Source organism: Pezoporus occidentalis, unplaced genomic scaffold (assembly GCF_034315485.1).
Source record: "Pezoporus occidentalis ecotype Australia unplaced genomic scaffold, CSIRO_AGI_Poc_V1 ctg316, whole genome shotgun sequence".
NCBI lineage: Eukaryota > Metazoa > Chordata > Aves > Psittaciformes > Psittacidae > Pezoporus > Pezoporus occidentalis.
Genome location: NW_026915116.1, coordinates 93994 through 116785, shown reverse-complemented (window position 1 = coordinate 116785; position 22792 = coordinate 93994). Strand labels below are relative to the sequence as shown.

General features: G+C 57.0%; 3 protein-coding genes across 5 annotated transcripts; 1 reads left to right on the top strand and 2 right to left on the bottom strand.

Annotated features, from left to right (window-relative positions):
• Nucleotides 1-551: 551 nt before the first annotated feature.
• Nucleotides 552-2340, bottom strand: SELENOM (selenoprotein M). Its single transcript, XM_062628415.1, has 5 exons — nt 2089-2340; nt 1975-2010; nt 1850-1884; nt 1334-1412; nt 552-1242 (listed from the first exon to the last, which is right to left on the bottom strand). Exons 1-5 carry the CDS (start codon nt 2323-2325, stop codon nt 1030-1032), a joined length of 600 nt encoding a protein of 199 aa, XP_062484399.1. The 5' UTR covers nt 2326-2340; the 3' UTR covers nt 552-1029.
• A 1452-nt stretch (nt 2341-3792) lies between these two features.
• INPP5J (inositol polyphosphate-5-phosphatase J) lies at nt 3793-13780 on the top strand. Of its 3 annotated transcripts, none has more exons than XM_062628404.1 (12): nt 3793-4562; nt 5484-5594; nt 7097-7205; nt 7989-8105; nt 8176-8351; nt 8902-9013; nt 9395-9504; nt 9842-10031; nt 11571-11708; nt 12145-12237; nt 12470-12574; nt 12706-13780. In XM_062628404.1, the coding sequence occupies exons 1-12, from the start codon at nt 3808-3810 to the stop codon at nt 13324-13326; spliced, it is 2637 nt and encodes an 878-aa protein (XP_062484388.1). In that variant the 5' UTR covers nt 3793-3807; the 3' UTR covers nt 13327-13780. The 3 variants fall into 3 exon arrangements, with proteins under 3 accessions (XP_062484388.1, XP_062484389.1, XP_062484390.1); XM_062628405.1 differs by having other exon boundaries at nt 12698-12967; XM_062628406.1 differs by having other exon boundaries at nt 12720-12926.
• A 94-nt stretch (nt 13781-13874) lies between these two features.
• PLA2G3 (phospholipase A2 group III) lies at nt 13875-17480 on the bottom strand. The gene is given in 12 exon segments (XM_062628393.1): nt 13875-14592; nt 14764-14895; nt 15025-15055; nt 15058-15365; nt 15407-15508; nt 15652-15718; nt 15721-15743; nt 15877-16008; nt 16072-16076; nt 16125-16430; nt 16433-16815; nt 17444-17480. Coding segments are annotated over 12 exon segments (1731 nt in total). The 3' UTR covers nt 13875-14387.
• Between the last annotated feature and the right edge of the window lie 5312 nt (nt 17481-22792).

Below are 22792 nucleotides of genomic sequence, written 5' to 3'. Positions count from 1 at the left end.
TCACTGTCTCTACACCTGTGTTGACACATGTTCCAAAACAGGCAATAAAGGTTTACTCTATATGATGACACCTCTTCCTCAGGTCCTTGTTCCCAGCCACACTGCTGCTTCATGCCACCAGCACTGGCAGCTGGCTGCAACAGACCTCTTTGCCTGTGGGCCCCCTGCTCACCCAGCCCAGGGGGATGCAGGGCACATGCTGCCCCTCCTGCTCAGAGATGATGCCCAGAGCCCAGTGACACCATCAGCATCCCACCATGACCAAGAGCTGCTGGTTTCCAGCACTGCAGGATCCACTCATGGGCTCGTACTTGTGCCCCACGAAAGCAGCTCATCCCAAGCCCCATCCATACATCACACTGAGGAGGGAGTGGCACAGGAACAGCAAGGTTATTCCACGGGATGGTTTGTCAGCTTGCCAGCAACAAGCTACTGTGACACCGCTGCCCCCTCCTGCCTCCGGGCACCCAGCTCCTCCTGGCACCCAGTACAGAGCACTGCAAGATGCACCCCACTAAGCCCTCCCTGGAAAGATGACACAGTGCAGGCAATTGTATGCAAAGGCTTTACTGGGGGCTCTATACAAGACAACCTTGCTGGGGCATAAAGACATAACCCCTCTGGGGACAGCTTTCCACCTCCAGGACTCAGCACATCAACCCTCAGCACCTGGGGCTTTCTGCTGAGGGTTTCATTCTGTCCCACGCAGGTAGGATATTGCTGCCCAACACCAGGAGTCAGCTAAACCTCGCAGCACTGAGAGGGAGCACAGCAGCATTCCTGTCTGGGAATACTGGGCTGCAGGGGAAGGAGGGCAGCAACAGGTACACAAGACCCCTGAGAGGGCCACAATGCCCATGAAACCCCTGGGGCAGCTCAGGGAGTCCTTGGTGCAGAGGCTACACAGCACCAAGTAACAACAGGAGCACCTCTGCCACCCTGCAGCACCATCCCCAGCTGCTGTGATGTCCTTATCCCTGCACACTGGGGACTGGCTGCAGGAACTTCTCTCGGCTGCAGCACCCTTCGCTAGAGGTCTGGGTGTTCCCCCTCGTTGTGTTTCAGTGGGGTCTCAGCATCAGCAGTGGGAGTTTGGGGAGGTGGCAGTGTGGGCAGAGGCCTGGCAGGCGCAAACCGAAACTCCTCAGGCACAGGGGCATCAGGTCCCTCCTTGCGGTAGAAGCCGAGCTCCTGCACCAGCTGATTGATCTCCTCCCGAGTCATGTCGCTTAGGGGGATTCTCTGCACACACAAAGGGGTTGCAGCCCAGTGCCTGTTGGGCACCACCCACCCAAACCCTGCTGTGGCAGCAAGTGTCACCCTGTCCACTAACCTCCAGCTCTTCATATCGGTGGCTGAGGAGCACAAGCTCAGGGTCAGCACCAGGCAGATGCTTCATCTCCAGGTTATGGCTGGATGGTGTGTTAAGGAGCCAACAGTACTGGCCAGGTCCATGCAGCCCTCCCACCCCCCCATCCCATCCCGCTTTCCGTCACATTCCATTCCCTCCCATCCCATCCTCCATTCCATCCCGTCACATCCTCCACTGCATCCCACCCCATTCTGTCCCATTGTATCTCACACCACTGCCCAACCATCCTGTCCTCCACCCCTTATACAATCCCATCCTCCATCCCACCCCTCATTCTGTCCTCCATTGCGTCCTGTCCTGTCCTCCAGCCCGTCCCACTCAGCCTAGTCCTGTTCTATCCTTTACCCCCATCCCATCCCATCCCATCCCGTCCCGTCCCATCCCATCCCACTCCATCCCATGGGAGCGCCCATCCCAGCAGAGGCCCGCTTCGGGCCGCAGCCGCACAGATCGCTGCTCGCCTCGGCCGGCGGGTACTAGAGGGGAATGTCCTGGGTGACGAACGCCTTCACCTGCGGGCACAGCGGGCGGCCCGGCCCGGCTCGGCTCAGCGGTGGGGCGCCTCTGGACCCCATCCCCATCCCCCACCCGGCGGCACCTACCTCCCTCAGGCGGTTCAGCCGTCACCCGCCACAAGTCTGGAGGACGAGACGCTCCCGTCACCGCCGGCGGCGGCCCACGGTGTCCCCGCACCCTCCGCCCAGCCCTGCGCTTACCTCCACCTTCCCCCGGGCCAGGTCCCGCAGCTCAGCCCCTCGGTGCCGGGGGGGTCCCGCGCCGAGCCCCGCCGCCAGCACCGACACCAGCAGCAGCCTCAGCGCCTGCAGCATCCCGCAACGCCACGTCACGGCCTCCGCGCGCACGGGGGGTCCCGCCCCGACGGCCTGGAGCACGCGCACGTCGAGCAGCCGCAGTAGGACACGCTGCACGGGCGGACAGCAGCCGCACACCATGCATGCGCAGCGCGGCTGGCTGGGTGTACACACACCGTAAACACGTGGAAACGCTCCTCATCACCCCCTAAATACGCCCGAACACCTCCTAAACACCCACACTGCACACCCCCACGCCTCCTACACACACACTCCCACACACCACCACCACAAACACACACCACAAACTTGGATGTGCACACTGCACACCACAAACGCGCATCAAAAACTCGATGCACACACAGACTGCACCCCAACACACAGCGTGCAAATACAGTATGCACATGCAGACATTGCAGACACACAGTGTGCAGCGCAAAGGGGTGTGCATGCATGGCTGGCTGTGTATGCACACAGCTGTGCACACTCGTGCCCCTCTGCACACACAGCTGGGAGCACACATGCACAGCTGTATGCACAGCTATGTACAGCTACATGCAGTCCACCCACCAGTGCATGAATGCAACTGCACACACAGCTGCAAACAGGCACAAACACATCAGCACATGCAGTCACAAATGTAGTAGCATGTGCGTGCACCCAAAGCTTTACACACACACACAGCTGCATGCATACACGCATACTGTGGCTGCTTGAGGTTGGAGGCTGTTGGGGTCCAAGCCTCTGCTCAAGCAAGCCCACACAAGGCTGGTTGCCCAAGGTCACTGTCCACTTGGCTGTTGAGTTTCTGCAGGGATGGAGATGGTACAACTTGCCTGGGCAGCTGGTGCCCAGGGCTTGGTCACCTTACAAGAATGCAGACATGCAGAGGGAACCTCCTGTGGTTGTGCCTTTCCTGAAGACAGAAGTGACATTTGCTTTGCTCCAGTCCTCTCCCAGTTGCCACAGTTGATCACAGGTTATTGAAAGTGGCCTTGCAATGACAGGAGCCAGTGCCGTCCATCCCACTAAGGCTCAGGGACCTGTTCTCCAGCAAGATCCTCTTCCACATGGTGCTCCAGCCTTTCCCAGGCTCTGTGGCTCCTGAAGGCTAGTCTTGATAGTATGGAGGTGTCTGGGACCTCTGCCCTCTCCATGCCCTCTGTCACCAAGTCCCCCACCTCCTTTGGGTGCATACAAGTGCATATGCACACCCGAAGCAGCCCCCTGTTGCTCTCACACCCACCAACGCAAACCTGTGCACGTAAGGCACCGTGTGACACGCAAGGACCTGTGGGGCTGCACGGCACCTCCCACAGCTCCAGTTGTGCCGTGGACACAGACACACCCGCCGCAGTGCCCGCGGGTGCACCGGGACACGGCGTCGCAGCAGCGCACACACAGCGAGCGCGCGGGCAGGTGCGCACGAGGGCAGGCATGCACGCGCGAGGCCAGTCGTGCACGCGCCGGCGGTCACGTGGGCAGATGCGCGCTGGGCAGGTTCAGTGTCACTTTTGCGGCTCCTGCGCCTTTAAGGCTCGCGCAGGTGCGCGGAGCTGACATCACGGGGCGCGGCGGGGCCGGGCCCGGGGCCGGTGTCGCCCGCTCGGGCTCCGCGTCCCGATGGAGCCGGCCCGGCGCGGGAGCGCGGACCAGGGCTCGGCCGCCGCCTTGGGGCCCCGGCCCGGCCCCTCGTGGGGTACCTCGCCCGCCGCCGCCCCCCCAGCACGGCCGGTGCCTTTCGGCTCCGGCGGCTCGGCCCCGGCCGCGCCTTTCCTTGGCGGCGGCGGTGGCCCGGGTGCCCGCCGAAGCTCTCGGTCGGACGCCGCCTGCGACCCCTTCCCGTATGGCTGCCCGCGGCCCGGCGGGGTGCAACGCTGCGGTCCTGAGGAGCGGGCCCCGGGCAGGGGCGCGCAGCCCCTGCCGCTGGAGGTCGGCAGGGCGCAGCCCGAGGGGCCCGGCGGACCCCACAACTTCCCGTTGCCGGCCTTGCTGCCCCCCAGCCCTGGCGGCCCCCCGGCCCGGCCCGGCGTGCAGTCCCCCGTAGCGCCCTCCTTCCCCGAGCTCGGACCCCTGGAGCATGCTGTGCCCGGGAAGCTACCGCCCGCCGAGCGGAGGGAGATGCTCCCCAAGGCCGAGTCCAGCGACCACATCTCCGCTTGGGCGGGCTCCTCGCCGCGGGCTGCTGGGCTACCCAAAGCCGTCTCCAGCGAGTTCCTCGCCAGCGGGCGGGTGGGCCTGTCCAAGCCGTCTGCTCTCTCCAAAGCGGAGCCGGAGGACCTCTCCCTCTTCGGGAGGTCCCTCGGCCAGCCAAGTGCTGGTGATTCCTCTGACGCACTCGGCTGCTCGGGAAGGAGCCCGGAGGACAGTTCGTTCCGGTGAGCAGGTGCTGTGGGGGGACAAGCAGCGGGAGCAATGCTGGGCCAAAGCTGCCAGTGCTGTGGAGCAGCAAGTGCAGCCTCCTGTGGGGCTGGAGTCGCCCCTTTCTTCCCACTGTAAATGGTGTTCACATGGAGGAGATTGGGATGAGGAGCTGTGAACACACAGGTTTAGTGGGGGGAAGGATGCTTAGTGCTTACTGTCCGTGCAAGCAGTGTGCATGGGGTGGCATGTCACAGGCTGTGGAGTGGGTATCATCTGCCCCCACTGTCCTGGAGCTCTGGAAACGATGTGGCACTACCTCCCTTGCTGTTGAAACATTCTCACTGTGACTGAGATTTGACCTAGCACTGCTGGAAGAGCCTGCAGGCTGCTAGTACGTGCTGCATAACAGCGCTCGTGTTGCGACTGATGGTGGCTTTGCACTGATGAAGGACACTGATGCAGGGCTCGCAGCTCTGCTGTCATGTGTGGTGCCCTGGCGTTTCAGACTGGCTGAGCTCTTGGGCAGAGTCGGGGGCTGAGACTGGGTTCTTTTCCCCAGGAGCCCCAGAGATGTGTGATTTCTAGGGAGGGGAAGCGGTTTTCCAGGGAGACCCTGTCTTGCAGGCTGCCTGCTGTGCTAGCCTGCCTGTGTCAGTCGGTGGTGATGAAAGCAAAAGGTCTTTTGTGTGGGTTTCTAGAATTTCACAGGGGTCTGGGTTATAGTGGGGCTTGCCTTGCACCAAAATGCAGGTCATGGGGCAATTCAGAGGAAAGGACCCATCTCCTGTATATGCCCTAGCTGAGGTTCACCTGTCGCCATTTCTGCTGTGGGCAGAGAGCTTCCTTGGTGGAGCTGGGGATTGAACTGGGGTAGGGGGGAACAGGGAACACCTCTGAACCCCAGTCTTAGTCTGTTCTTCCTTTGTCCTCCCAAGCATCACAGTGGTTACCTGGAATGTGGGCACAGCTATGCCCCCGAATGATGTGACATCCCTGCTGCACCTCAACACAGGCGAGACTAACGATGTGGATGTGATTGCCATTGGGTAAGAGGCTGAGGTGCAGGGCCCCCTCCCCTGCTGCACCACATCCCTTTCTGGGGAATTACCATAGCCCTGTGGGGTGGAGAATGGAAGAGCTGCAGCCCAGCCCCTCTGGGGCACAGTGAGCAGGGAGAGGTGTGCATTGCAGGCAGCAAAATATCAGAAAAGGTAATGGAGAGTTAGGTCCCAGAAAAATGGAAATGCTAAGAGGAACAGAAACCCTTGAATCCCAGGTAGCCTTGAACCCCCAAAGGGCCTGGAGCTGGCTGTGCTGTACAGAGCTGGGGCCTTGGCAGTGCTGCTTTTGCTATGAGCCCTGGCAGCCCTGAGGTCAGGTCTGCAGAGGCATTCAACTTGCCTGTTGTAGTCCTCTGGGAGTGTTTTCTTCATCTCATCTTTTGCCCATGGTATGCAGGCCTCAAGGGCACAAATTTGCCATTCTCTCATAGATGGATTGGCTCTGTTCCCCTTGCAACACTTAACTTTGGGCAAGGTAGTGACATGTTAGTGTGGCGAGGTTTTATTGGCATGGCTGGCGAGGCCAGAGTCTAAGGGCACACTGGTCCCTCAAGGTTTGCTGTGCTATGTGGATTCCTGCTAAGACCAGAGACATGCTGCCTTTGCACAGGGAGTGAGACACTGCTTCTGCCTGTGTGTGTGAGGTGGAAGAGCTGCATTTGCCTCAAGGAGGCTCCCAGGGACTCCCTGATTCTCCATGCTCCAGGAAGGGGCAGTGTAAGGCTGAGTCTGCCAGAGCTATGATGCTGTGTTGGAGCTGGTCTCCTGGTCCCTTTGGCCTTGCAGGCCAGCAGTTTGGAGCTGTGGAGGTAGATTGAAGCATGAATGGATGGGGTAGGGGTGTAGCTGACAGCAAGAGACATGCTGGGACAGTGTCCTGCTGCTCCCTACCCCCAGGCTGTTTCTCCCTGGCTGTGTCCTTCCTCTGACCCATGTCTCTGTGCTCTGAGCACTTGGTATTTCTGGGCAAAGACATTTCCTGATTCTGCCATTCACTGGGAACATTCTCCTTCCCCCTCTTCATTAATTGCTGAGCCAGGAGGATGCTAATTAACTTTCTGTTTGCTGCTGCTCTGAGCTTGGTGGCTAGGATGCATCTGGATACCCTGTGCTGAAGTACTGGTGAGACTTGGCTTCTCTGTAAAGACCAATATAGCTGAAATGTCCCATAAGTCCCTCTTACACCTAGAGATAAGCTTTAGACTGCTGCCCAGCTCTGTGCAGCTGAACTCCTCCTGCTTTAGAAAGGGCCAAGGCCTCTCATGGATTCAGGGCCACTTATACCTTCTGCTAACACATGGCCCAGCGTTGCTGGAGCAAGGATATGGCTGGCTTGTGCTCTAAACCCAGGATCCTCCTTGAACTGCCCTTCCTGCCCTGGTCCTGCTCCACACACTATGCTTTGGCATCTCTCCTAAGGAGCTCCTGCTAGCTTGGACATAAATGCTTTCCTGGTGTGGCTATGGGACCTGTCCCTTTCCTCCCAGGCTGCAGGAGGTGAATTCTAAGATAAACAAGCGCCTGAAGGATGCCCTCTTCACAGATCAGTGGAGTGAGCTCTTCATGGATGTGCTGAGCCCCTTCCACTTTGTCCTGGTAAGGAGTTCCCAAAGGGGCTGGGCAGCTGGTGTTCCCTCCCTGCCTGTTGGGCAGGTAGGCCACAGACAGGGAGAGTTGAACTGCAGGGATGGAGGGAGGAGTTGCAGTGGGAAAGCACAAACTGGTGGCAGGACAGCCTGCAGCTATCCAAGCAGCATGTGGGGGCTAACCTGAGGGCTAGAGATGTACCTCACCAGCGTGCTGTCTAGCTTTTGCCAACCTGCTCCCTTTCCTGCACCTTGAGCTTCCCCTGTGGGGCTTTGGAGACACTTGCTGCCTGCTCCATCGCACCAAGGCAAGGAAGTGTATGTGGGAACAAGCCTTTGCTTCTGGCATCAGCCTGCAGATCCCAGGGCAGGTTCAACTCCCCAGGGTGCTTGCCCCAGAGCATATGCAGCCTTGGTGCTGCTGGGCTTATCTCAGCTGTCAGTATGGAACAGGTTGTCAAGAGAAGCTGTGGCTGCCCCATCCCTGGCAGTGTTCAAGGCCAAGTTAGATCGGTCTTCGAGCAACATGCTCTAGTGGAAGGTGTCCCTCACCATGGCAGGGGATTGGAACTCTAGGAGCTTTAAGGTCCCTTCAGCCCAAACCATTACATGATTCTATTCAGGAGGGTGTTAGTAAACTCTGAACAAAATGTGCTATTAGTTATCTGCAAGACAGGGAGCATGCAAAGGATGGAGGTGCTTCTCCTATGGCCTGGAGGTGGGGGAAGCCGTCCCTGCCCCTACAGGCTCTGCTGTGGCTACCCTCCTGCTTCAGCCTCTGCCCCCATTCCAGGTCAGCACTGTTCGGATGCAAGGTGTGATCCTACTGGTATTTGCCAAGTACTACCACCTCCCCTTCCTGCAGGACATCCAGACAGACTGCACGAGGACAGGGCTGGGAGGCTACTGGGTGAGTGTAGCGCTAGGGGAGGTGGTGAGGGGCTGGCTTCCCAAGGAGTCACAGGATCCTCTTGGTGCAGGGCAACAAGGGTGGGGTGAGTGTTCGTCTCTCCATCTTCGGCCACATGGTCTGCTTCCTGAACTGCCACCTGCCAGCACATCTGGAGAAGGCAGAGCAGCGCAAGGAGGACTTTGCCACCATACTGCACATGCAACAGTTCGAGGGGCGTGTGGCCAGCGGCATCCTGGACCATGAGTGCGTACCCCACCACTTTGCTCCCCAGTCTGGGCAATAATGCCAGCCCCTGTCTTAGACTCCCTCAATTCCAGCACAGCTTGGAGATAGGGTTTTGCCTGCAGGGCTGTAAAACTGCCCCATGGCCCAGCAGCAGCCCAGTATGTTGGGGCAGGTGTTAAGAGAGATCCTTGGTCTCCCCTGGAGCACGTCCAGGCATGAAGCAGCTCCCTGCCATACTGGCACTGTTGGAGTTTGGAAGTGGTGAGTGGAGTGCCTGGCTCTGACCCAGTGTCTTGGCTATGCATTCCAACTCGGTAGGTGATTTGCTGTGGAAATTTCCACCATCAATGCTCAGGGAAGGTGGGCCTGTTAGTTGATGGTTCTTGGTCCTACCTGAATAACCCTGACAGGCCTGGCTGCTGGCCAAGCTGTCAGCCAACTGCTGACCTGTACTGGTGCTCTTGGGAGCACCTGTGCCACAGGCTGAGGCTGCCCACAGGATATTTCTCTCCTGCCAGCATCGATAAGTCTCGGCCCTTCCAGCCTGTTGCACTCCTCCTACCCACAGCCTCGTGTTCTGGTTTGGGGACCTCAACTTCCGCATCGAGAGCCTTGACATCCGCTTTGTGAAGTATGCCATTGACAGCAACATCCTGAGCCAGCTATGGGAGAAGGATCAGGTGAGAAGGATGGGCACACTGCAGAGCCTCAGCCAGGCCCCAGGTGGCAGTTGGCTCTTGTCCCACAGCTGTATAGGCAGTTTTGGCAGGATGTCCCCTTACATGGGACACAAAAGGCCCTGGTTCTGTGTGGAAAGGGCAACACAGTCCCAAGATGGTCTTTATGGGAGCTGGGCACATGTTTCTTTTAGCAGTATGTTAGGAAGAGCTGGGGGACTACAGACTTGCTGCTTGCATGGCATGGACAAACCCTGAGAACTGTGTGTGGGGCTGGCAGCAGTGGGGCAGGGATGACTGTGCTAGGGGTGGAGAAGTATTGCGGGGCTTGCAGAGGGGGGTCTGGCCATAGGGGCTGGCGTGCTCCTGTTTTCTTTCCCACAGCTGAATATTGCCAAAAGCACCTGGCCTGTCCTCAGTGGTTTTCAGGAGGGCCCCCTGAACTTCCCACCCACTTTCAAGTTTGATGTAGGCACCAACAAATATGACAGCAGGTAGGACTGCAAAGCTCAGGTATGTGCTGGGCCTGGGAGCAGGTGGCACGGCTGATGGATGCAGGTGGGGCATGGATGCCAGCCAGGGCACGTGCTGGTGGGGCAGGGGCTGATGCTGGTGCAGATAGATGGGGGGATGGGGGTAGGCTGGGGCTGCCAAGCTGGGACACAACTGTTGTGCTGGTGCCAGTGCAGGTCTGTCCCTGCAGCTGCACTGAGCTGTGTGCCAAGATGAGCTGCGTCCCCTGCCTGTGCGTGTGGTAGTACCGGGGGAGGCAGCTTGGGGTGGAGCCCACTGGCCCCTGCCAGGCAAGAGATGCCCCTCTGTGCCCTGCAGTGCCAAGAAGCGGAAACCTGCCTGGACTGACCGCATCCTCTGGAAGATCAAGTCTCCCAGTGTTGGGCTTGGCATGGGTGGGCACCGGCCCAGACGGAGTGTCCTCTCAGTGAGCCAGCTCTGCTACTGCAGCCACATGGAGTACACAGTCAGCGACCACAAGCCAGTAGCTGCCATCTTTGCAGTGCAGGTGAGCACCATCCAGGGCCAGTGGGCACACAGTCAGGGGCTTCAGGGGTGAGACATGCAGCTTGTGTGTGCAGCTTATGATGGGGTGTGTGGGGCTTACTTTAGTAAGCTGTCACCATGGCTGGGGGCTGCTAGACAGGTGCCGTGGGCAGCAGGGGCAGCTCTTTGGCATGCCCTTCCTTACTGTGTATCATAGAAACACACAGTAGTTCGGGTTGGAAAGGACCTTAAAATCATCTAGTTCCAGCCCCCCTGCCATGGGCAGGGACACCTCACACTAAACCATGGCACCCAAGGCTCTGTCCAGCCTGGCCTTGAGCACTACCAAGGATGGAGCATTTACTACTTTGGGCAACCTGTGCTAGTGCCTCACCACCCTCACAGTAAAGAACTTCTTTCTTACATCCAACCTGAACTTCCCCTGTCTAAGTTTGAACCTGTTACCTCTTGTCCTGTCACTGCAGTCCCTAATGAAGAGTCCCTCTCCAGCATCCTTGTAGGCCCCTTTCAGATACTGGAAGGCTGCTATGAGGTCTCCACGCAGCCTTCTCTTCTCCAGGCTGAACAGCCCCAACTTTCTCAGCCAGGCTCCATACGGGAGGTGCTCCAGCCCCTGATCATCCTCGTGGCCTCCTCTGGACTTGCTCCAACAGCTCCATGTCCTTCTTGTGTTGAGGACACCAGAACTGCACACAGTGCTGCACATGGGGTCTCATGAGAACAGAGTAGAGGGGCAGGATCACCTCCTTCGGTCATGCTCCTTTTGATGCAGCCCAGGACACAGTTGGTTCCTGGGCTGCAAGTGCACACTGAAGCCGGCTCATGTTCAGTTTCTCATTGACCAACACCCCCAAGTCCTCCTTATCCACAGGGCTGCTCTGAATCTTTTTCCTGCCCAACCTGTAGCTGTGCCTGGGATTGCCCCAACCCAGGTGTAGGACCTTGCACTTGGCTTGTTGAACTTCATGAGGTTGGCATTGGCCACCTCTCAAGTGTGTCGAGGTCCCTCTGGGTGGCATTCCTTCCCTCCAGTCTATCAACCAAACCACATAACTTAGTGTCATTGGCAAACTTGCTGAGGGTGCATCAATCCCACTGTCCATGGCAGCGACAAAGATGTTGAACAAGACCGGTCCCGACACCGATCCCTGAGGGACACCACTCATTACCCATCTCCAGCCGGACACTGAGCCATTGACCACAACTCTTAGTGTGCGGCCATCCAGCCAGTTCTTTATCCACCCAGTGGTCCATCCATCAAATTGATGTCTCTCCAATTTAGAGACAAGGATGTTGTGTGGGACAGTGTCGAACGCTTTGCACAAGTCCAGGTAGATGCCATCAACTGCTCTACCCCTGTCCATCAGTTCTGTAGCCCCATCATAGAAGGCCACCAAATTGGTCAGGCAGGATTTTCCCTTAGTGAAGCCATGCTGGCTGTCACCAGCCATCTCATTGTTTTTCATGTGCCTTAGCATGCCTTCCAGGAGAATCTGCTCCAAAGTTTTGCCAGGCACAGAGGTGTACATCTCTCTTGCAGTTTGCTTCCAAGACAGACAAGCCCCCGGTTGAGATTTATGTGGCTGATGAATGGAGCAGGCCTGAGCAAGCAGTTGTCAGGTACAAGATGGCTGCTGGCTTCCACCGGAGCTCGTGGGACTGGATAGGACTCTACCGGGTAGGGGCTTGGGTGCTGCTGGGGCTGAAGGGAGTGGGGTGCACTGCACAGCACTGTGGGGTTCCTTCTGAGCTACCCCCAAATGGTGGGCACTGGTGCATGGCATGGGCCTGTGCTCTAAGCTTTCCTTTCCCTGGGGAAGCCCTGGCAATTATCCAGGATTTGGATAGCAGCAGGATTTGGCTCTGCTTCAGGAGGCTCAGATCCAGTAGTTCCCTCTTTCTCCTGCCTGGTGGGCCCCACAGGGTCAAAAGCCTGGCACTCCTTGGAGGCTGGGGACCAGGGCACTGTTGAGTGGGTGCAAGGCAGCTCTTGGTTTTGCTCTGAGAGGAGAGGGGGCTGAGAGCGAGGCAAGCTAAGGCAGGGTGGGAGGTGATGGTGCTGAGTAAGGCTTATGTTCCTGTGCACCAGTGTTCTCCCATGTACATGCACACAGGTGGGCTTTCGACACCCTAAGGATTACGTGTCCTATGTCTGGGCTAGGAGCGATGATGGTGAGCGCTGCTTGGAGAAGCAACCATATGCACAGGTGAGCTGGGCCAACCCTCCTGTCCTGCTGGGCACATGTCCCATCATGGGGGGATGGGGACCTCTTTATGCTCCTGATGGTAGAAGGGGGCACCTCCTTACTACTCTGTGCTGAGCCTTAGGCAGGTCTACTCTCCTGAAGTAAGGGATATTGGCTCTGGGCTGGGGCTGGAGGTGGGAGGGGCCATCCCTGTGCCAAGCCTTGGTGCCCATCAGCTCTCTCTGGGCTACAGGTGATGTTCTCAGAGGAGGCCCTGCCCAAGGGGAAGGGCGAGTACATCCTTGGATACTACAGCAACACCTCCAGCAGCATTGCTGGTGTGACTGAGCCCTTCCAGGTCAGCATGGCCAAAAGGCAAGGGTGAGGGGTGGAGGGAGGCAGGGGGTGATGTGCATAAGGTGCTTGTCTGGAGGGGGACAGTGGCTTTGGTGCCCCAGATCAGCCAGCAGCGCTGATGCAGGGGTGCAGATCTCCCTGCCCAGGTCAGAGGAGGGCAGCAGCCCCACAGACAGCTCAGGCAGCAGCTCAGAAGAGGAGGATGACAGCACACTTGTCCTGCTGGCCCCCAAGTCCCGTAGCCCCAGCCCAGGCAAGATGAAACGGCACCGGAGCCGAAGCCCCAGCCTAGCCAAGTTCCAGGGCCTCATCCTGCGGCCATCAAGCCGGGACAGGGGTACAAGCCGCAGCCCCTCACCCCAGAGCCGCCGTGGCATCCCTGGGGACATCCCCACCATCCACGTGCCCCAGGAGGAGCTGGGGTGCCGTGGAGTGAAAGCCAAGGAGTCAGGGCGAACAGCCAGCAGCCAGGAGGGCAGCTCTTTCTACCAGACTGTGCGGGAGCAAGGTGGCCCCTGGCATGTCTCTGCTGACAGCCCCTTGGCCAGGGCTGACCCGAGGAACCTGGGCCTGCTGCCTGCACTCCGCCTTGAGATGATCGACCAAGCTCTGGGACGGCGGAGGGAGAGCACAGACCAGAGCTACCCTAGCCAGAGGATGAGTCCCACCAGCCCCCCTGGCTGCAGGACCTCCCCAAAGGAGGGGAGCAGCCCCCAGGAGCTGGACAGCCATAGCTGTGCCCTGGGCCACTGATACAGTGACCCTTGTCTCCTTCCTCCCTGTAGTGTGCTTGCTGTGTACTTCCCTCTGCCACTTTCCTGCCGAGACATCCCTCTTCCCCCTTATTTATTGCAGTGATTTCTCACTACTGCAACAGAGGCCTCCCTGTGGTCCTTCCAGCCTGAGCTGCTGCCCTGGGCCTGGTAGAGCTGGGATATGGCACAGGGGAAGGCAAGGCTAGTCTAGTATGGTGGGGGGAAGAGTCCACTTGAGATTCAAAGTGCAAGACCCTTTGGTCCTATGGGAGGAGTGCTGGCTTCACACATGAGGTGGGACAGGAGCACAGGGCTCTGGTAGCAATGGTGATGGGCATAGAGCAAGGACTGCCCCAGGGTACCCCTTAGATCAAAGCTTGCTCCTTCCCTGCTGCTACCACTGTGCCTCAGCCTGGACTTCGTGCAAGCGACAAAATAAACCATCCTGCCCACTCTTGCTGCACTGTGCTTACTACAGAGGTGGCAGGATCAGCCCCTCCTGTGGAGACCACAGCATGTGCAGGGAGGGCAGCAGGCTTGGCCCTGGCACCACACTCAGACCATCCTGTATTCATCTTCTGCACACAGGGACTGAACCCCTCCTTAGAGCCAGCCCAGCTCACCAGTGCCCATCCCACCCTGGCTGTGGAAGGGGGTTGGATCACACCACAGTGCTCAGCCGCCCCAGCTGAAGAGGCACAAACCCAGGTTGGGGGCAGTGCTGTCCCCCATGCCTGGGAGGACCTGTGTGCCCCAGAGAACAACAGGGACTAAAGAGGGTGGGGTTCCACTTTCCCAAGCCCTCCTCTTTCTTTCCACCTGCTTTGATGCTCATGGATGGCAGCCACTGCTGCATACACAACCCCCTCATCCTAAGAGTCTTCTCAGTCCATCTGCTTGCACCTGCTCCAGCTGTGGCATCCCCCAGCTCCATGCAGTCACCCCAGCAGTTGCACCTTGTGACATCCTCTGTCTCAGGAACCAGAAATTGAGTAGCTTCACCTCATGGCTGCAGCACAGGACATTTTCCTCCCCACAGGAAGCAGTACTCAGGCATCATCAGGGCATGGTGTGAAACTGAGCACAACGCTTCTGCTTCAAGGTCATCCAAAGGCATTGCTCATAGAGAGTGACACCACTGTGCTGTGTCTTCCAGTCTGGATGCTTGGCCCTGGAGTTCACATGCAAAGAATCCTAGCGTCTCAGGGTCTTTTTGAGACAACATACAGGTACTAGCACAGCCCGGGCTGCTGCAATACTGGTGCTGAAGAAGCCTCAGTGTAACACTGCCACTCACATCCATTCCTTTCCACTCCAGCCTTACTCATGGCACAGTAGAGGACAGCGCTTGCAATACCAGCTTCACACCAAGCTGGCATCCAGCCCTGCCAGGACACCCTGCTGCCCCCACAGGCTTGTTTGTGTGACCCTTCACACTTGTGAACCTTTATGGAGGCTGCAGTCAGTGGGTGGCTCTAGAACAAAGCAGTCTGTGGTAATGTGGTTGGCCAGGAAAGCCAGCTCCATGTCACTGAGGTCGCTCATCCTGTGCAGGAACCATGCCAACCTGTGGGCACAGCAGGGCAGCAGTCAGCCGCTGCTGGCCAGGTTGGATAGCCCACCTTGTCTGACCCCAGAGTATCTGCACATAGTGCCCTGTGATGGTGGGAAGAGCCTTTTCCTCCTGGACACACACCTGTGAATGCAGTTGCAGTGGAAGAGCATCAGGTTTCCATGTTGTGCAGCTGGTACTTCACTTCGCTGGGTACAATCTAGTGCTCACACTTATCCAAGTGCTTGTAGCTCTTGCACACCCTGCCCAGGCCTGAGGACAGCAGGGCAGTGAGGGGCACCCCCAGCACACAACCAACATGTGCTGAGACCTTGGGACACCCCAGCTGTGATTCATGCTCTACCCCCAGCGCCCATTCACCCTGCTGCTGTCTGCACCCTGCCACAACAGTCATCGGGGGGCTCTGCACCACTCCACAGCTGGGCTGGATTGGATGCTGCCATCCTGAGGGCAGGCAGGGTGTGCTGAGCCCCTAGACCCTTGCAGTGCTCCTCCAGGCATTCACCTTCCTCCAGCAAGGTCCTGCTGCAACATGGTCATTGCTGTTGGGGTCGTAGCCTCCAGCCCCCACTGTGCCTGCTCGTGGCCGTATCCACCAGCCTTGTCCCTGGTGGATACGGGGGACAAGGTACGTGGTCCCTGTGGCTGCTGGGCTGTAGCAGGTCTCTGTGTCTGGTAGAGCTGAGGGTCTTGACTCAGAGGCTCTTGTGCCCTACTCTTGAGAACTCCCCTCCCTTGCCTGGGGGCTACACAGCAGGGCTGCCAGTCGCCTCTGGGGGCAGGCTGTAGTTCTGACACTGCTGCACCACCCTGGCCAGGGTACTACACCATAACGCTCACACCTGGGAACATCACATGCCATAAGGCCCTGTACACCCACTCTGCTGCAGCCAAGTCGGTGGCGGCAGGGGAGGGCATGCCCAGGGCTGCTGCAGCAGATGCTCAGCCATGGGGCTACAACACCAGAGCACTCACCCTCCCCACCAGTGCCACTAGACGCACTCCTTGCACTCCAACACGAAGCACGGCACCTCCAGCAGGTTGAAAAATGTGACTCCGATGATGTTGGAGATGGTGTCGTTGAGGTCCAGCAGGCACTGCCGGAATCTGCAGGGCACACCGAGGCGGTGAGCAGCTCGGCGGCCCCGGGGGGTGTGTGACCCCCCGGACCCGGCCTTCGGAGCACCTGGTGTGAAATACGCACTCCTCTAAACAAGATAAACATCACATTCACAGTGGGATATGGTATGCAGGCGGTAGTTGTGGATGCCGTAGCTGAACTGTAGCGCCGTGATCTGCACCGAGCACTGATCGTGCTCACGACAGCACCGGTCGGGGCCGCGGAAGAGACCTACGGGCAGCGTCGGTGAGGACAGCTCCGACGGGAGGATGGGGTGCGCCTGACCGCTGCTCCCTCCTCGCCCTCCCCACTCAGTAGCCAGCTCGCGGGCATTCCCCACCAAGCCACCGGCCCCGCACCACAGCATTTCCGGAAAGGTTCAGCCCCGTCGGCGGCGGCGCGGAGGCTCTGCGGCGGCGCGGGTTAGGCACAGGACGCGCGGCGCCGCCCCAGCGCCGCCGGGTCCCTCCTCTGTGCGGCACCGGGGGCGGCGGGCGGGCGGCGCTGCAGGCGGGGGTCGCGGCGGACCCAGCAGGCGCGGGGACGGCCCCGCCCAGCCCAGGCGCTCTCCACCAGCGCTGCCGGGCCGGGGGCCCAGCGGCTCAGGAAGGGCGCGTACCGCGCGCCACCGCGCAGGCTAGCTCCGTGCGGGCGCGCAGCACCCCGTACACCGCCCCCCCCTTTAACCGTGCGCCAGCCGGCCGGTGGGCACAAAGCTGATTGGTCCACGCCGGCCCCGCCCCCCCCCGTGGGAGGTGAGCAGGAGGAGCGGGATGCAGGAGGAACCCCCCGCCCTGCGCAACACGGTTCCGGACACCCCCGGGTCAGTTTTGTGGGGTAGAGCTCCCGGGAGGGTGCTGGGGCAGCGGTGTGCGTGTGGGTGTATGCGAGTACCTTTACCTAGGCACTGCCAAGTCCACCACTAAACCATGTCACTGTGGACCTCAGCAGCACATTTTTGAACGCTTCCAGGAGCAGTGACTCCAGCCCTGCCCTGGGCATCCTGGTCCAGTGCCTGAGCATCCTTTGGGGAAGGAATTGTTCCCAATATCCAGTCTAAACCTCCCCTGGTGCAGCTTGAGGCCATTTCCTCTTATCACTTGTTTCTTGGGAGAAGGGACCAGTCACTTCCTGGCTTTATCCTCCTTTCAGGTTGTTGCAGAGAGTGATAAGGTTCCCCTGAGCCTTCTCTTCTCCAGGCTAAACCCCCCAGGTCCCTCAGCTGTTCCTCTTCACACTTGTGCTCCAGGCCCTGCGCCAGCTCCGTTGCCCTTTTCTGGACCCACTCCAGCACCTCAATGTCATGTAATGAGGGGCCCAGAAGAGATCTCTCTCTTTGCACCCTCCCTGCAGGCATTTCTATATGTTAATAGCTTCTCTGTAAACTTCCTTTGCTCCAGGCTTAACAGACCCAGCTCTCACAGCCTCTTTTGCTACTCCAGTCCCTTTCCACCACCATGGCCCTTTGCTGGACACACAAGTCTGAGCCTTCCCTGGGTGATCTGGCATAGACTGGAGAGGACACAGCAACCCACCGTTCCCTTTTAACCTCCCAGAGGTTGGTAATGCTTGTCCTGCTGCAGCTGGGGCCACTGGTGGCCTCTGCTGTGAGGATACATCCCTGGATCCTGCTCAGCCAGTGCCCAGCAGGATCCCAAGATCCATCCCTGCAGATCTGCTTTCTAGCTGGTGGCCCAGACTATGCTGGTACATTTCCCATCTGGGAACTGTGATCTCCTGGAAATACCTTAGGAGTGTGGCTGGGCTGCAGGGCAGTGCTCACACACATGCACAGCCACTCCCCCCCGCCTTGTGCCCCAGGGGAGGGTTGATCAGGGTGGCCAGTGGGTTCAGGAATCCCCATTCCACTGCATTTCTGCTGCATTCCTTAGGGATTTTTGCTCTGCCTCAGAGAAGTGATGCACTGAGGTCCAGCTTCATCTCTGCCAACAGGGAGCTGATAAAGGGCTGGAAAGAGAAGGATGAGACAGAAAGAGCCATCATGATTCCTCCAGTGCAGCTCTTGCTTCTGGAGCCAGCCTGTGTTTTAAGTACTTGACCGGGGTTATGCTCTGATGGGACCGCTTGCAGAGCTCCATGCTCCCATGAGTGCTGCAGGGCAGCCAGGGGCTGGCAGCCAGGGTTTGGCAGCAGAGCCTTCTCTCACTTTATCAGGATTTCCCTAACAGCATGGACAGAGGCCAATGCCACAGACAAGTGCAAAGTCCACTGCAACAGTGATACATCTGCTGTGTGCCACCCATGACATGGCCTGAGGTGTTGCAAAGGCCTCCCAGATGCTGTGTCACCTGGTGGGCCACCTCTAAGCTCACATGTCCCCTGTCCCATGGAAGGACCTTTCCACCCTGGAGGCTGTGTTCACCAAGCGGGATGTGGTTGGCATGCTGGTGCTGGGGTGGGCTCTGCAAGGGGATGCCCTGTGCCAGTGAAACCAGCTTTCATCCACCCCACCAGGGACCACAGAGCTCTTCTGCTGAGGGCTCTGCCATCCTGCACTGTGCTCCTGTCCGCTGCACCCCCAGTGTGCCCCAGGGCTGCCTGATGCCTGGGTTGTGCTTGCAGTCCTGCAGTGGCCCCACGGGGATAGCGCTACACTGGCAGGACCCTGAAGCCTTGGCTGCCAAGTGTGTGAGTGTGTCAGGGACCCAGGACCCAGTTTGGGTTTGTCTGAAACATAAATGGAAGATAAGGCAGGATGCCCAGGGTTCCAGTCTTTATCCCCCAAGCAGGTGGGGAGGGATGTGGCTAGCCCCACGCCACAGGGCACCCCAGTGTCTAAGCAGGCAACTGCTGCCCTGCTACTGACTGCTGGGGTGAGGCTGGGGTCTGGCCAGCAGGTGCAGGTCCGAGCCCTGTGCAGGCCTGCACCAGCTCCACTGGCAAGACCCAAAGTCACAGGCAAGGTCAGCACTGGGCTGAGAGCCCAAGGAGTTGAGACAGCTCCTGGGGCACCACTGAGTAGGGGAGTGCTGGCAGCCCCAGTCCTGTGCGGTGAGGCTGGCAGGCAGGTCCTGGGCTGCGTTGGCAAGTGTGCAGGGATGGGCTGGTGAAGTGATTCACACACTCTGCTCTGCATGCCATGTCCCATTTGGGGGTCTCCCATACAAGAAAGACATCCCATACTGTAGCAAGACTGGTGAAGGCTACTGAGCTGGTCTGGGCTGCGGCTGGGCTTCTTCGGGCTGGAGGAGGGGCAGGAGAAGTGTGAGCTTATCTGCCTTGAACTTTGGGTCATGGCAGGGTTCATTCCTTCCTTTTGCACTTCCAGGCCAGCATGGGCATTTGGGTGATGCTTTTTGTGGGGATGTCCTGCAGGGAGGGGCTGGATGTCCTGACTGTGGGTGACTGCTAGTCCTGGGGCCTTGTCCATGTCTCCTGTGGACACACAAATGTGTGAGGGTGTACCCTGCGTCCTGCCAACTGCATCCTGCCCCAGTGGGTGTGAGGCACAGCTCTCCCCTCTCTGGAGAAGGGGCTGTTACCCTGTCTGGGACAGTCCCTGAGAAGCCCAAGCTTCTTGCAGTACAAGCAGGGAGGGGAGCTGGCTCTGGAGAGCCCTGGATGACCCCAGCTAGGTCCTGCATGTGAACATGTTAACACATAAACATGTAAACGTATAACTGGCTCAAAAACTGCCGTGGGACACTGCCCTTCATGTGGGATACCCATGGTGGTATCGCATAAGCAATTCCTGTAGTACTGCATAAAAGTCTTTCTGGTTTCCACTGCCCTGAGCTGGAACTTGCAGCTTTGTGGACATAAAAAGGAGGATAACCACAGGGTATTCTGGACACAGAAGGCAGAGCAGAGAAACAACTTTACACAACCAAATCTTTTGCAAAGGCTGGAAGCCAAAACAAGAGCTGGAGCAAGCAAAGGGATGGTACAGTTACTTCGCATCTGAGCTGAGGTTATAAATGCAACCAGCTTTCAAACCCATGGGAGACTCGAGGGCTTGTGTGAACTGTGCCATGCACTCACAAATCCCTCCATCCCCTTCTGGGACATGGTGGAATGACATTCCCCAGCCAGCAGTGGACATATCTTCCACCAATGTGCTAACACATCTGCCATGCACCTCTGCCTAGGAGAACCTGGGTTGAGTCCTGGCCCCATGTCACATCTTTGTCACACCTGGATCCCCTCCTTCGTGGGGCACAAGACCCCACACGTGGGCCATCCTGTCAGGCTTCTTCTTAAGCACAAAGCAGCCAGGAGTGCCTTCAGTGCGTCTGACCTGGCCTGCTGTATTGGAGTTCCTCGCTGACAGAAGCAGAGCTCAGTCTTTCCATCAGCTGGTAGCACTGGGATGTGGTGGGAGTCAGGCTCTTCTGCTGCTTTTGTGGCATCTATCTGCTTCCTGGCTGCCACCTGGGACTAGAGACTAGGGTGATGGACTTGGCTTGTCCCTGCCCTGCAGCCCTGGTTCCATTTCAGGCTAGGATTACACTAGTGTCCATAGGTGCTCAACCCACTTTGCCTAAAGACAGGCATACTCTACCTGCACCACCAGGCCCATGTGCTTTCTAGAAAGCACAGTCTCCTTTCTTTTGGTGTCCAAGGTAAACTGTGTACTGGTATTTTCATCTCTTTGGAAATGAGATGAAGGGGCCAAAGCAGATTGACAAGAGAAAAAATTCCTGTATGCTTCAGGTTTGCTTAGCATTGTGTATATTGGATCTGACTGTGAGCTTCTGCAGCTGATGGGGAGTTTTAGGTGCCTGCAGTGGGAAGTGTTGTATTGTGCTAGATGTATAATAATACATCTAGCAGAAAAAGGCTAAAAACGTTACAGCACGTATGTCTGCATTACTCCTAGTGTGAGGATGGAAGGCAAGGACCCATAGGTAGAGTACAAGTTGGATCGTTTATTACAAGGATTACACGATATTTATACGCTTCCAAGCAATTAGCCAAGCACATCTGTCTCTGCCTTGCAGTTACATTTACAACTTCGGGCAAAAGGTCTATCTGATTTTTCTTATCAACATCCTCTATCCAGTTCCAACATCCTTATTCCTTGCCAGTTCCAACATCTTCCAAGTACCAGTCAGGGATGGGTCACTCTTAATTGCCTGCTGTAGTTCCTCCTTCCCATGGTCTCTGACAATTGCAATGCATTCCAACCCCTCCAGTTACCCCTTCTTATTTTATCAGCGCAGTAGAGACATGTCTCTCAAAAGCTTGGGATAACATTCGCTGCATACATTGTAACAAACAAGGTACAACACATATGATGGCAAAGAGGGCAAAGAAGAAGATCAATTGTCCTTTAACTTTATAGCATTTAAAGTCCTTTGACTTTGTAGCCACCCAGTTACACCCCCTGCATCATCTTCCCTTAACTTCTTCATACTGTCTTTCAACTTGCGGAGACTTTCATGTATGGATTCTGAATGGTCTGGCTGCGTGGAGACCTCAGAGCAGCCTTCCAGTATCTGAAGGGGGCCTATAGGGATGCTGGGGAGGGACTCTTTATTGGGGACTGTAATGACAGGACAAGGGGTAACGAGTTAAAACTTAAACAGGGGAAGTTTAGATTGGATATAAGGAGGAAATTCTTTCCTGTTAGGGTGGTGAGGCACTGGAGTAGGTTGCCCAGGGAGGTTGTGAATGCTCCATCCCTGGCAGTGTTCAAGACCAGGTTGGACGAGGCCTTGGGTGATATGATTTAGTGTAAGGTGTCCCTGCCCATGGCAGGAGGGCTGGAACTAGATGATCTTAAGGTCCTTTCCAACCCTAACTATTCTATGATTCTATGATTCATGCAACACATTCCTTCCAAAATTTCACACCCATGCCCATGTGCTAAGAGGAGAAAATTGATTGCTGCCCTATTTTGCAGTCGCATGCCTAATAGAGTCGACATCAGTGAGCAAAGCAGAGAGAGCAGGTGCTGTAGCATTAGTTTGTTTAGGAAGCCAACATCCTAACTTATTCAATGTTGCTAAAGCTTGAGCACTAGCTACTCCAGCAGCTGAAAATGAAGTAGCTGTTTTTTCACCCGGGTTCCAAAAATTTACTTTGTCATCCCAACTCAGCTGAAAAGCGTGCATGGACCTTCGAGAACACAATCCTCATTTATTTATTATCATAGTGTTATTAGGGATAAACATACCTAAGGTCCCTACTGCACATGGGCCATTCTTTATATGGGATAGCACCCTTTGCCAGGCCTGATCTTGTGGCAACTGAGGCATGGACTCTGTTTCTGGCTACAAACAAAATCCCTTGTTGAGTGAGCTTACAGGATTTTATAGTATTCTGCTTAGCGGTTAGTAGCGGTTAGTTCTTTTGGTACTTTTCCATCACAAAACAATTTTATTGATCACGCACTTTTTCAGCCAACCACATTACTGTCCACACACCTTTGCTTGAATAATTATTTCTAAAATAGTTCTTTGCTATCACTACTCGTTACAATCTCACTTCCACTTCCCCTTGACTACACATTCTTTGTCTTGTCTTAAGCATCCTCCTGTTTCCAAATTTACAGTCCTCAGAAATTATCTTGATGCTCTTTCTTCGGTTCCACCCAATGTTCTTTCTCCAGTTCTTCCCGACTTGTCCCATTCACTTCTTCCAAGGTTTGTGGCTGATAAGAGTCCAGATGTCTGGTCTCTCGTCCAGGTCTGCTAGCGCAGCTTCTTGTGCAGCATTCCCCCCATCTCCCCCTTCTTTATAAACTAACAAAACATTGTTAATAGACTTAGCAATCAAACAATTTATACAAGCAATTAAACAAGGAAC

Excerpts from the sequence above, each read along its gene's own strand:
- INPP5J (XM_062628404.1), top strand. The coding sequence starts at position 3,808 with ATGGAGCCGGCCCGGCGCGGGAGCGCGGACCAGGGCTCGGCCGCCGCC. Across the intron at positions 7,206-7,988 it reads GCCCCTTCCACTTTGTCCTG|GTCAGCACTGTTCGGATGCA; the intron begins GTAAGGAGTTCC and ends CCCCCATTCCAG. Across the intron at positions 12,238-12,469 it reads AGAAGCAACCATATGCACAG|GTGATGTTCTCAGAGGAGGC; the intron begins GTGAGCTGGGCC and ends TCTGGGCTACAG.